The sequence below is a fragment of the Aythya fuligula genome, chromosome 3, assembly GCF_009819795.1.
Source record: "Aythya fuligula isolate bAytFul2 chromosome 3, bAytFul2.pri, whole genome shotgun sequence".
Classification (NCBI taxonomy): Eukaryota; Metazoa; Chordata; class Aves; order Anseriformes; family Anatidae; genus Aythya; species Aythya fuligula.
Genome location: NC_045561.1, coordinates 114,237,099 through 114,250,098, shown reverse-complemented (window position 1 = coordinate 114,250,098; position 13,000 = coordinate 114,237,099). Strand labels below are relative to the sequence as shown.

Sequence of the window (13,000 nt, the reverse complement as noted above, 5' to 3'; positions counted from 1 at the left end):
TCTGAGCAGAAATGTCTCCTCATTTCCAACCTAAACCTCCCCTGGTACAACTTGAGGCCATTCCCTCTAGTCCTATCACTAGTTAGCTGTGGAAAGAGGCCGACCCCCAGCTCCCCACACCTTCCTTTCAGGCAGTTGCAGAGAGCATTAAGGTCTCCCCTGAGCCTCCTCTTCTCCAGACTAAACACCTCCAGTGCCTTCAGACGCTCCTCACAGGACTTGTGCTCCAGTCCCTTCACCAGCTTCATAGCCCTGCTCTGGGCACACACCAAAGCCTCGATGTCCTTCTTGTAGTGATGGGCCCAAAGCTGAGCACAGCGCTCAAGGTGCGGCCTCACCAGAGCAGAGTTCAGGGGGACAATCACCTCCCTGTCCCTGCTGACTACACTATTACTGACACAGGCCAGGATGCCCTTGGCTTTCTTAGCCACCTGGGCACACTGCTGGCTCATGTTTAGGAGACCATTCATTAGGAACACCCTACTCAGCTCACACACTCCCTGCTGGCACTGGAGCAACCAGACCTAATGGAAGAAACCAGCAGGGCTGAGCTGGCAAGGGCAACAGGGTTCGGGGGTTTGTTTGCTTCTCCCATTGCATTTCTGGAGACATCTCCAGCTCCCACAGCACCCTTCCAATAACCTGGCAAGTCTCATATGGGCAGGCAAATGCTGTACTTGTTCTGAAACTCTGCATGGGACCATGTCCTAGTAAACAACTCAGAACTGCCACTTCCTTTCATAACCTAAGAATTGTTATCTGACTTATCCCCTGTTAATAGTTAAATCCTAGCGATGTGTGGAAAGAATGACAGACACAGTGCCTTTTTACCTGCTTATGGAGGTATAGTAGAAACGTGCCAATTAGCACACAGCTGGCCATAAGCCCTGGACTTTTTCTGGGACACTGTCCAAGTAAGTGAAACGATCTGATCTTTCCTCCAGTGACCCTGGTGGCAGCAGCAGACTCAAGGCCAGACAGTATGAGAGCAGGTTTGCTTTAGCTCCTCTTCCAGGTTCTCAGCCAGGTTCTTATGTTCCTTTCCTCTAGGTCTCTGCATCTCCAGTCCTTGGGAGTCTGACTGCTCTCCCCTGCTTTTCAGCAAGTCTCTGCAGGGATCATGGCATTTTTAAGAGTCAAGGACAAAGGACTCAGACGGGGCACCTTAGGTCACATAGCCTCCACATTCTTGCTTCAAAGCCATGTACAAGTTTCTGCTAGAAAGCTCATCCAAACACTACCCTGAAGGGTGCAGGTTTTCTTCCCCAGTCAGTCTCAATGAAAGCCCTGGATGGTTTCTTCTGCATGGCTTCTCCTTTTAGCACTCTCTCAAATTCTGAGATGAACAAGTCAGACTGCACCTCAGCCATCTTTCCTCAACAAGCAGAGGCCATCTTTTCTCTATTTCCCCCTCAGCCTTGGCTCAACACTCAGAGATAATCCTACAATCTCTTCTTACAGTCTCCCTGCCTGAAATGATTACTGTTGGATGTCAAAAGCGAGTGCCACTGATAAAGATAAATGAATCCGGGCCCTAATGTGCAATGTTAGGTCAACCTGCCTGAGTAGGTGACCTCCAGAGGTCCCTTCCAACCTCAATACTCTGTGAAAATTAAGAACATGAGCTATCTGATCATTTTAAGCTTCTGATTTTTGAAGGTAAGTAAGGTGGCCTCCAGGTGCCCCTTGCCCTGCTCTCACTTTAAAGGAATGTTGGGCCCTCATATCAATACATCCTTTACCACTTGGTCAGATCAGTGTGACTCCACATTTCACTCTGAATACCACCTAGATCAAAGATGTATGTGCCTCAATATATTATTCAGCTAGCTCAGAGGACAGTGCATTGAGCTCTTCCTTTCTTACGCAATCCTGATTAAGGCAGCTTTACACTCTAGGAACCACAGCACATCAGGGCCATAAATCCACAGTCAGGTTACTCAAGAGAAATCTTCACAACAGTCCTAGCTCCCCTTTCAGCTAACCTTCTGTTCGTGGCAAAATCTGACATCCCTAATATCTTCCATAACAGAAAGGGAAAGCCTGAGCTTCTTCCCTCTTCTCCTACTTCATGCCAATTGGTCCAAAAAGAAATTTTGCTGTGGCTCTCTTGGGCTTAGAAACCCAAATTCCTCTGTGTTACTGCAGTGGTTATACCATTTACTTAGCAACTGAACACACACCAAATCTGAAAGTGAGAGCAAGAGATCTCTGCTTAATGCTAGGACCTGAATGTAATGTCCCTCACTTTGCAGTCTCATCTCCCCTGGCTGTTGGCATCAAAATGGATAAGGACAGATCTGATAATGTCAGAGTAAAGGCCTCTGAGGACTGATCTCACTGACCTCAGCATTAATAAGAAGGCAGCTTTAGGTTCCCTAACCTTCCTGTGGAGAAACAGTAATGGGTCAGCTATAAGTATAGCAAGCTATAAGTAATAATAAGATCAGCTATAAGCACAGTATAGAAAGAGGGAAAATTGGGAGAGAACAAGAACTAGTGGACATAATCTGAATTAAGGGATGTGAATATAATTTTACAATGATAAAAAATAGAGAGCCTTGGGTTATATTGCCTGAGGAAAGTTTGGCAGTTTTAAAGAAGATGATGACACAGCAATGCTTAATACCATAGCATAAAGCATTTAAATGAAAAGGATGAGCCTTGCATCTCCTTTGTAGACACGCTTTACTAGTTCTCAGTGTCTCTCCTTTGTGGACTAATGCTTTCAGTTGCAAAGTTCAAGGCACTGTTTGAGTTGCTATTTCTAAATTTACACCCCCAGACATCTCTGCCAATGTATGAGACTCATTGTTAATTCTCTCATTAAACAGTAACCAGGATAGCGTAAAGTGAGTGTATATGTTGGTGAGAGTGCTAAGTAAGTATTCTTCAATGGTAAAATCCCAGAAGGGAGCTGAAACTTCTACCACTTCTTAGAGGTTAAGATCATACCTCTGTAAGCGTAGAAGTGCCATTACTGCTTGAAACAACTTCTGACAGGAGATTGCTTGAATTTTCATCTCCTCACCTAAGCTTTTACAGAAAGATAATGGATTGGGCCAGCATTGTTCCTGTGGGGTTACTGTTCGTCCTCATTCTCCTCCTGATTGTGAAAATACAATATTTCCAGAAGAGCCATGTGAATAAGAACCTTCCCCCAGGACCCAAGCCTTTACCCATCATTGGAAATCTGCACATCTTGGACTTGAAGAAACTTGACAGGACAATGATAAAGGTAACTTCTGTAGTTCTCTTTCTCAGAGCTCTCGCTCTAAGGCAGAGTTACAGATACAAAGTTTTCTCAAGGCATGGAAATCACAAACACAACAGGATTTATTCTCTGCAAAACTGCTATTCCTATTATACGATATTGTGTTGGTGCAGGGGAATTGGCTTCCAGCCATATTAACAAGAGAATTGACCAACTTCTGTTGAAGACAGGAAATGCCGGGGCTCTCCAGGTAAGAGTAACTAGAAAAGAGGGGCCATGGATCTCTTATTCTTAAAGGAAATTCCACCAGCAACTGCTGGAGAACAGAGCTTTTTGGAAGATGTTTGGAAGATGTTTGCTAGATTCAGACATCAGGGAACTGACAGCAAACAAATTCTTGATACTCTCCCTTGATGGAAAAATCTTCCTGGTTTCCCAGAGTGAACTAGGAAATGAACTAGCACTGCTTGTTCTTTCATAACTTATGGCAGTAAACTCCAGGAATTTGGGGAAGATAGTGTGTGACAGTCAGGGTATGATTTTTGGTGTAGACTCACTGTGCTATTCCTCAAAACCACAAACAGCAAATCTAAGTATTTCAGGGAGTTTCTGTATCCTACCATTTACTACCACCTTGGAAATCAGTCTCCTTTTGGGTAGGTGAACATTTGCAGCTGTCCTTTGTGAGTTCTCTGCTTCTAAATCAAAAGTTAGAGAGACAGTGCAGTGGACACAGCCTCCTGAAAGTCAAATATCTAGCAGAGAAATCAAATATCTGACAGAAGATTACAGACCCCATTGTGATTCTTTGTATTTATTAACAATAGCTCCAATATTTGTATGACAAATTCCCAATATTTTGGGCAGAGGATGAAAAGCCGGTGCCATGTGAAAAGAACATTGAACCCGATAAAAAACAAGTATTTTTAACCTTGCTGAAAATCATTTTCTTTCTTCCTTTCATCCCACTAGCTGTCTGAAACGTATGGCCCAGTGTTCAGAATTCAGATGGGACCAAAGACAGTGGTGGTGCTATCAGGATATGACACAGTGAAGGAAGCTCTGGTGAACCATGCAGATGCATTTGCAGGGAGACCTAAAATACAAATCGTCAAAGAAACAGGAAAAGGAAAAGGTGAGTGCACTGTTCTGTTCCCCACACACCTGCCTTCTACAAAGAAAGATAACAGGACGAGGTTTTCTCCATGAAAGGGGAATGCAGAACCTCTCACTTTGTTTTGCTAAGCGTATGAAGCAATTTGAGTGGTATGTGGTGATATCCATCAAGGATAACAAGAGATGATAACCTTAATTTACACACAAACACCTCATTTAGAGGTCTGAACCAGCTGCTGAGATTTAGAGATGTCATGTTGAGGAGCTGTGCAATGGGTTGACCTTCATTGGATGCCAGACAGACATTCACAATCCAGCTGCTCTCTCACTTCCCCTTCTCAGCAGGACAGGAGGAGAAAATACAGTGGAAAAGCCTTTGGGTCAAGATAAAGACATGGAGATCACTTACTAACTGCTGATATAGGCAAAACAGATTCAGCTTGGGGTGAATTAATGTATTTCCAATTAAAAAATAGAATTAAAAAATAAAAATTAAAAAATAGAATAGGATGATGAAAAACAAAGACAAAGCAAAAACACCTTCACCCAACCCATCCCTTCTTCATAAGCTCAACTTCACTCCTTGGCTTCTGAACACTCTCTGGCAGTCAAATGGAACTGGTCCTGACACCAGGACAGGCCCTGGCCTCTTCTTACAGAGCCACCCCTGCAACCCCTCTCTCTACAAAAACCTTGCCAAATAAACCCTAAACAAATTGGCAGAGAAGTGTCTGTTATATCAGTAGCACTACCTCAAAATACTCCTGTGAGACTGATGTTATTGAAGGCCTATTTAAAAAAAAAAATAAGTAAATAAAATCAAGTTTAATTTATATTTTCCTCTTTAAGGGAAAGTAAACAATAATTCAAGACTTCAGTATTTTTTCCTAAGAGGTACCCCTCTCTTGCTCTGAGTTCTGGGCTCTACAGATATACCCTCTGTAGTATACCCTCTACAGATGTTAGACACTGAACAAGAGCTATTGATTCCCATAAATATTGATGGAATATGTGGAAATAGGGGCATGAGTAACTACTATGTCATTAATTGTCAACCTATCTGTAAATATTGTTTTTCCTCCCTTGAAACAGTTTCTTGAACAGGACTAAAAAAGAATAATGATAGGTGTAAGGAAAGTTAATAGTAGTGTCATCATGACCAAAACTTCTCTGAAGATGCTACTGAGAATTCTCTGAAGCTTTCTTTTCATTTACATGGAGACACAATCTGTTTTGAGAGCAGCAGAGTGATTTCCCTGTCCTTATCTCAACCCATGAGCCTTTCTTCATCTTATCTTCTCCCCCTGTTCTTTTCATGAAAGGGATTGAGATATCAGTGTGGTGGACCCTAGCTGTCCATCAGTGTGAAACCACCACAGGGTAGATTAGGAATCTGCTGAAATTTCTGTTTATGTGCTTTCATTTTCATTTTCAGGAGTTATATTTTCTTATGGAGAAAACTGGAAAGTGATGCGAAGATTCACTCTTACAACCTTGCGAGACTTTGGAATGGGAAAGAAGGCCATAGAGGATCGTGTTGTAGAAGAGTATGGATACCTGGCAGATGTTATAGAGTCACAGAAAGGTAGGGAGATTATTACCTCCATAACATGTCTCTGACTTTTCTCAGAAAACATTTTCAGGAATGCCAAGATTTAAGGCTTCAAACACTTTCAGAGATATACCTTTTTCCAGCATCTGTGCTGGATGATGAGTTTACATGAGTTCTGTCTTTCTCACAGTCTCTCTAACTGGCAATTGCCTGACATGCAAATGAAAACGATTATTGAGGCCCTGAAAGTCAAACATGGAGGCAAACAGCACTGTTGAGGAAAGGGATATGTTCCTCCATGTGCACTACAAATTACAGTCTTTGATTGATCAAAATGCATAGGGAGAAAAGCAGAAGCCAACTGCAAAGACTTGCATATCTAGACTGAAAAATTCATTGTCCCTAGAGGCACACATCTGTGAAATCCCTTCCAGTAGGAGAGAGAGCTATTTATAGATGCCACCATCATCATCCAGGATTGTTTCTCACTAGGCTCAGTTACCAAGAGCAGGAATTAGAATGGAATCATAGATTCATTGATTCGTATAACATTTTGGATTGGATCATCTAATTTTAAAGATAATCTAATCCAAACCCCCTGCCATAGACAGGGGAACCTCAAAGGGGTTGCTCAAAGCCCCATTCAACCCAATCTTGAACCCAGCCTTGACTTTCCCCCAAGGATGGGTCATCAACAACTCCTCTCGGCAGCCTGTTCCAATGCCTCACCACCCTCTGAGTGAAGAATTTCTTCCTAATATCTAATCTAAAACTATCTTATTTGAGTTTTAAACCATTGTCCTATCACTACATACCCTTATAAAAATGAATAAATTAAAAGTCTCTCTCCATCTTTCTTATAAGCCTTCTTTAAGTACTGAAAGGCTGCAATAAGATCTCCATGGAACCTTCTCTTCTCCAAGCTAAGCAACCCCAGCTCTCTCAGCCTGTCTTCGCCGGAGAGGTGCTCCAGCCCTCTGATCATTCTGTAACTTCAGCAGGCAGCTGTTTCAACCAAGTAGACTTGCCATAAAAACAGATTTCTGTATCATCGTTCTAGTTAGGCTTCAAGTCCCCACCTCAAAGCCCTGAAAGCAGCAGCTGTGTCCGGCTGCAAAGTTGCACCAGAGGGACATACTGTAGAACTGAGAGCCTCAGCAGGAAAGAATGTGTGACCAAGAGCTACTTCTTTAGGAAATTTGACTTAAATGTTCTAGACAAGCACAGTCCAATTCTCAAATATTGGTAGAAAGGGACTGCCCAGGATAGCACTAACAGGGGAAGTGGCAAGCGCTAAGTGTTTTCCTTATACTTGGAAACTTTAAGACCATGTATGACCAAGTAGAGCAGAACTGGGGAAGGGCCATAAAGACCAGGACCACAATGGTCTTGAAGAAAATGGAGAGGAGCACAAAAACTTGCTTTCAGTCTCAGGTCTGTCTTAAAAGCTTTTGGTGACTTGTGAACTAGGAGGTGGGGGAAACTTTCATCCTGACAACTCTGTGCCTATTGTATTCCGAACTTTCACAAAGCCTCTGCGTGCTATTGTAATATTTTAATTAATTACAATAACCATTGACTATGTTGTTTGCACCACCTTTTCCTGTGCTAGGGAAGCCCCTTGAGATGACTCTGATAATGAATGCTGCTGTTGCTAATATCATTGTATCCATATTGCTTGGAAAACGGTATGACTATGAAGACCCCACATTCAAAAGACTCCTGTCACTGATGAATGAAAATATCAGACTTTTTGGAAGGCCACCAGTTTCGGTAATTCATACTCTTTGAATGTTGCTCTTCAAAATCACACACTACACAAAGCATTAACAGTACACCTAGCTCACTTCTGATCATTGCAATTCATTTATCTGTACATGACAAATGCATTCTGAAATGGTGCTACTTATGAATTTCTCTGAGCAGCATAGCCTGGAGATTACAAGTTCCTCATTTCATGAAGAATTGAAGAATATGCAATAAAATACAAGGAGCATGTCCCCAAGTGATAGAAGTTGATCATTATTCCCCATCTCCCATACAAACAATATAAAAAAAAAAAAAATGAACATGTCTGTAACTGTCTCTAAAATAGTAACTTTCTTTTGATACATCCAATTTCAACAATGTGGAGAGGGAGGGATGAGTTCTCTAGGATAGGAGAGCTAGAAAACTGTGTCAAGGACATGCAAACATTGGATTTCTAGGCCACCATCAGCTAATGTGATTAATACATAGTGTAAGAGAGAATAAATTTAACCATTTTACATAGCTGGCCAGAGAAGGAGGACAAAGGGTGTTTTGCATCATGAATATACACCTTTTTTCCGTACGGGCTTTTGTTAATACATACTGTTGAACAGCAGTACATTTACTTAGCAGTTGCTTTTTCTTCCTCTTCATCTCTGCATCTTGTAGCTGTACAATATGTTCCCAGCCCTTGGATTCTTCCTGAAGGACCGCAAAGCTTTTCTTGAGAATGTGAAAGAAGTCAATGCTTTTATCAAGGTTACTTTCATAGAACACCTTAAAGTCCTGGACAGAAATGACCAGAGGAGCTTCATTGACGCTTTCCTGGTCAGACAACAAGAGGTAATTGAATTCCAGCAGCTCCTTCAAATCTCTTCACTTTCCTTTCGTCTTTACAGCTCAATAAGTATTCATCAGAAATCTGGCGTGTGCTAAAGTCCTACTAACAACTGTGCTAGAGTTGAAAGACTGTGCAATTATTTCAGCGAGAAGATAAAATGATCACAGGCAAGCATCTTCCCTGTGTCCCCATTAATTTATAAGGAAAATACAAAACCGAGCAAAGTATGAGAAGAAATCCTTATTTCTAATTTAAAATCCTGTTCTGTACCCCATCATTTCTGATTCTTTTTTTATAAACTATTGTTCCCCTTCATATACGCATACCCTGGGAAAGCTCTAGGACTCTTCAGCACGTTTGTTGTTTTCAGTTGGCATCTCACACAAAGTTTTATTTACCTGCTTCCACAAATAGTGGAACTTCCACTTTAGTTCTACAGGTCTTGTAAAAATGAAGCAGGGTTTGTACCCAGCCCTCAGCTCCAAGAGGCATGGACTGGTGATGTTTCAGCTCAAGCCTGTAGCAAATATTGGCCACTGGAACTCAGGGGAACAAGAACCATCTTCTAGGATCTTTTTTTGGTGCTAGTGGCAGGTAAAGGCAATATCACAATGAGCCAAGTCCCCAGTACCTCTTGAGCTCACATGAAAGCCCAGCCCTGACAGCAAATCTGTTTTTCCTAAGAAATTTCATTCTGTAATATGCTCTGCTCCATGACCCAGGAAAAGAAAAACTTGATTTAATTATTTGGGTGGCCCCAGTCATTCCTGTTATTACTGAAGTTAACCTTGCTGACTCGACTCTGTGTTCTTGTGGGTAGCAGAGACAGTCCAAGCATTCGGTGCTTCAAGACTCAGCTTATTATAGATTTCTCAAGGCATCACTTCAAAACCTTCTCCTCTAAAATTTTAACTCCTCACTGAGGTTTGCATATGACTTTTTTTTCCCCATTCTCTGATGAAAAACCACTTGAATCTTTAACCAGATGATAAACTATTGTTTCATTTCTCCAGGAGAATGGAAAGGACAATGTGTTTTTTGATAATGAAAACTTAACTGAAGTTGTGAGAAATCTGTTTGCAGCTGGGACAGATACCACATCCACCACTTTGCGCTGGGGCCTTCTGCTCATGATGAAATATCCTGAAATTCAGAGTAAGTGGAAACTGGGCATTCAATGGTTTCCTTCTCATCGGGTCACCTTGAATGTGACTTCAGACTAAACAGGGTAGAATAAAAATGTGAATTCTCCATATCCCATTATTCTAACAAGATAAAGAGATGTTCGAGAAGTCTATGTATGATCCATGTTTCTTTCACAGAAAAAGTCCAAGATGAGATAGAGCAAGTGCTAGGATCAAACCCCCCACGAATTGAGCATCGGACTCAAATGCCATATACAGATGCTGTTATCCATGAAGTTCAGAGGTTTGCTAATATCCTGCCATTGAGCCTGCCTCATGAGACTACTGAAGATGTCACTCTCAAAGGCTATTTCATTCCCAAGGTGAGATGCCAGCAGCACTCCTTTCCTTCTCTCCATCCCCAGTGCACCCCGCCTTCAAGTCTGGCATCCGGAGATGCTCACTTACTGCAGGGTTCTCACACACTCTTACCTTGTCAGGAGTTCCCCAGCTAAAGTGTGTTTCTTCAGCTCCAACACTCATCATCACTCTGATGGCCACACCACCGCCACTGTCAATGTAGTAACTGCTCTGCCTTGGCTTGCAGGGAACCTACATCATCCCCTTGCTGACTTCTGTCCTACGCGACAAATCCCAGTGGGAGAAACCAGACACCTTCTACCCTGAACACTTTCTCGACTCGGAGGGGAAGTTTGTAAAGAAAGATGCCTTCATGCCTTTTTCAGCAGGTACCTTCTATTCCATTTTTAGGGCTCTGAAAGGAACTGTGCATCCAGAAATCCTTCCTTCCCACTGGAGTTGATCTCTCCTCTCCTCTCCTCTCCTCTCCTCTCCTCTCCTCTCCTCTCCTCTCCTCTCCTCTCCTCTCCTCTCCTCTCCTCTCCTCTCCTCTCCTCTCCTCTCCTCTCCTCTCCTCTCCTCTCCTCTCCTCTCCTCTCCTCTCCTCTCCTCTCCTCTCCTCTCCTCTCCTCTCCTCCCCTCCCCTCCCCTCCCCTCCTCTTCTCCCTTCTTTTCTCTCCTCTCTTCTTCTTCCACTTGCTAACTTTAATGGTCCAGCTTTACCAAAGGACCAGGACTTTTAATTCACCCCACTAGAGGGGTGAATTAAATTTAATTCACCCCCACAACTACAGAAGCATGTCCCACTGACTCTCTTACAGTCCATTCTGCATTTCATTTCAGGGCGGAGGATCTGTGCTGGTGAGACTCTTGCCAAAATGGAGCTCTTCCTCTTCTTCACCAGCCTCCTACAGAGGTTCACCTTCCACCCTCCCCCAGGAGTTTCCACCTCAGACCTGGATATCTCTCACACTACTGGGCTTACCGTTCCCCCAGTGACTCATGAGGTCTGTGCAGTGCCACGTTCCTAGGGGTTTTTTCATCTTCTTTCCCTGAAAAACCCAGGTGAAATATCTTAGTCTGTCTCTAGTCCCACGTGGGAAGTTTGCTACTTCTGAATCTGATAAGGGATGTTTAATCCAAGTACACCTTGAATCACAGCAAGAGGTATATCACTCACCATTATAGCAGGCAGCAGTTCTGCCATTCAGCCACTCCTTGAACAGGCAAATTGATGGTCTTTGTAAGGATGAATCCCATGATGAGATAGCAAAGTCCATTTCATTCAGTCCATTCCTACACCACTGCATGTTGCCCTCAAGGAAAGAGGCTGAGATTGGACTCTGGGCCACAGCTCACAGGGTTTGGCACAGATCACACACACAAGTCCTCTCCCCTTCCACACCTCCATCGCAGCTTCACCCAAACTGCCCAGTGAAAATGATCCATTACACATTTTGTTGCGACACCAGTGTTCTGAATGAATGCACACACACACACAGAAATGTAGAGAATTATATGTATGCTGATGAGAATGACAAAAACACAGAAAAACAATAAATCATTCTCCATTTCAAATCAAACCATTGCCAATGTCATTCTTCAAAGCTAGAAGATCTTCTTTTGCACATGAAATGGCTTCTGAGTAAGTACCTGTGTTTGGAACAGACAACCGGTGCTGTGCTTCCAGTGGGAACTGGGCAAACCAGTCCTTCCTTGGTGCCCTCCAGGCCCCTCCAGCTTCTTTATTAAAGAACCATGCTGTAGCTTTTTAGTCACAAGAATATCTGCAAATTTACATAATCTTCCTGGACTTCAGTAAAGCTTTTAACACTGTTTGCCATAAGATCTCCATAGAGGAGGTGATAAAGTAGGGGCTGGATGAGCAGACAGTGAGGTGGGCTGTGAACTGGCTGAATGGATGGACCTAGAAGGTAGTGTTACGAGGTGCAAATTCTAGTTGGAGGCCATAACAAGAAGAGCACCCAAGGATCAATAAGGGGTCCAGGCTTGTTTAACATAATCCTTAATGATATAGATGAGGGGGGAGAGTGTACCTTCGGAAAATTTGCTCTTGACACAAAACTGAGGAGTGACTGATATGCCAGAGGGTTGTGATGCCACCCAGAGGGACATGGGCAGGCTGGAGGAATGGGCTGACGAGAGCCTCATGAAGTTTGACAAGAGTTTGACCTCATGAAGTTAAACTTGAGACAGCAGTATGCCATTACAGCAAAGAATCATCGTATCCGTGGCTGCATCAGGCAAAGTATTACCAGCAGGTTGAGGGAGGAGACTCTGTCCCTGTACTCAGCACTGGTGAGGCCACACATGGAGTAGTGTGTCCAGTTCTGGGTTCATGTTGTGGTTTAACCCAGCAGGCAGTTAAGAATCACACAGCCATTCATTCACTGCTACTAGCTCTTCACTCAGAGTTCCAGAGACAGTTTGGGGACTGGAGTATCTTGTGAGGAAAGGCCGAGAGAGCTGGGCCTGCTTAGCCTGGAGAGGAGAAGACTGAGAGGAGATCTTACCAATGTATACAAATGTCTTGGAGGAGGGTGTCAGGACAATGGGGCAGACTCTTTTCGGTGTCTCCAGAGACAAGACAAGAGGCAAAGGGCACAGACGGAAACACATAGAATCATAGAATCATAGAATATCCTGAGTTGGAAGGGACCCTTAAGGATCATCAAGTCCAACACAGGATGTTCCAACTGAGCATGAGGAAAAACTTCTTTACTCTGAGAGTGACAGAGCACTGGAACAGGTTGTCCAGAGACATTATGGATGGTGTCCTCCTTTGACATCTCCAACAGCCACCTGGACATGGTGCTGGGCACCCTGATCTGGGTGGCCCTGCTGGAGCAAGTGGGTCGGACCCAATGAACCTTTCCAATCTCCCAGAAAGGACCCAATGGTCCTTTCCAATCTCAGTGACTCTGTGACTCTGTGATTTGAAATTCCCAATGAATCCAAGGGGAGCAAAGTTATGCCAATGAAAAAGCACTTAGAAATAATCTTTCTCTGATTTCAATGCTCAG

General features: G+C 43.3%; 1 protein-coding gene across 1 annotated transcript; it reads left to right on the top strand.

The window, feature by feature from the left end:
• Window positions 1-3,052: 3,052 nt before the first annotated feature.
• Window positions 3,053-10,987, top strand: LOC116487662 (cytochrome P450 2K6-like). The gene is made up of 9 exons (XM_032184766.1): window positions 3,053-3,238; window positions 4,187-4,349; window positions 5,766-5,915; window positions 7,495-7,655; window positions 8,301-8,474; window positions 9,486-9,627; window positions 9,795-9,979; window positions 10,204-10,345; window positions 10,800-10,987. Exons 1-9 carry the CDS (start codon window positions 3,053-3,055, stop codon window positions 10,985-10,987), a joined length of 1,491 nt encoding a protein of 496 aa, XP_032040657.1.
• The last annotated feature ends 2,013 nt before the right edge of the window (window positions 10,988-13,000 follow it).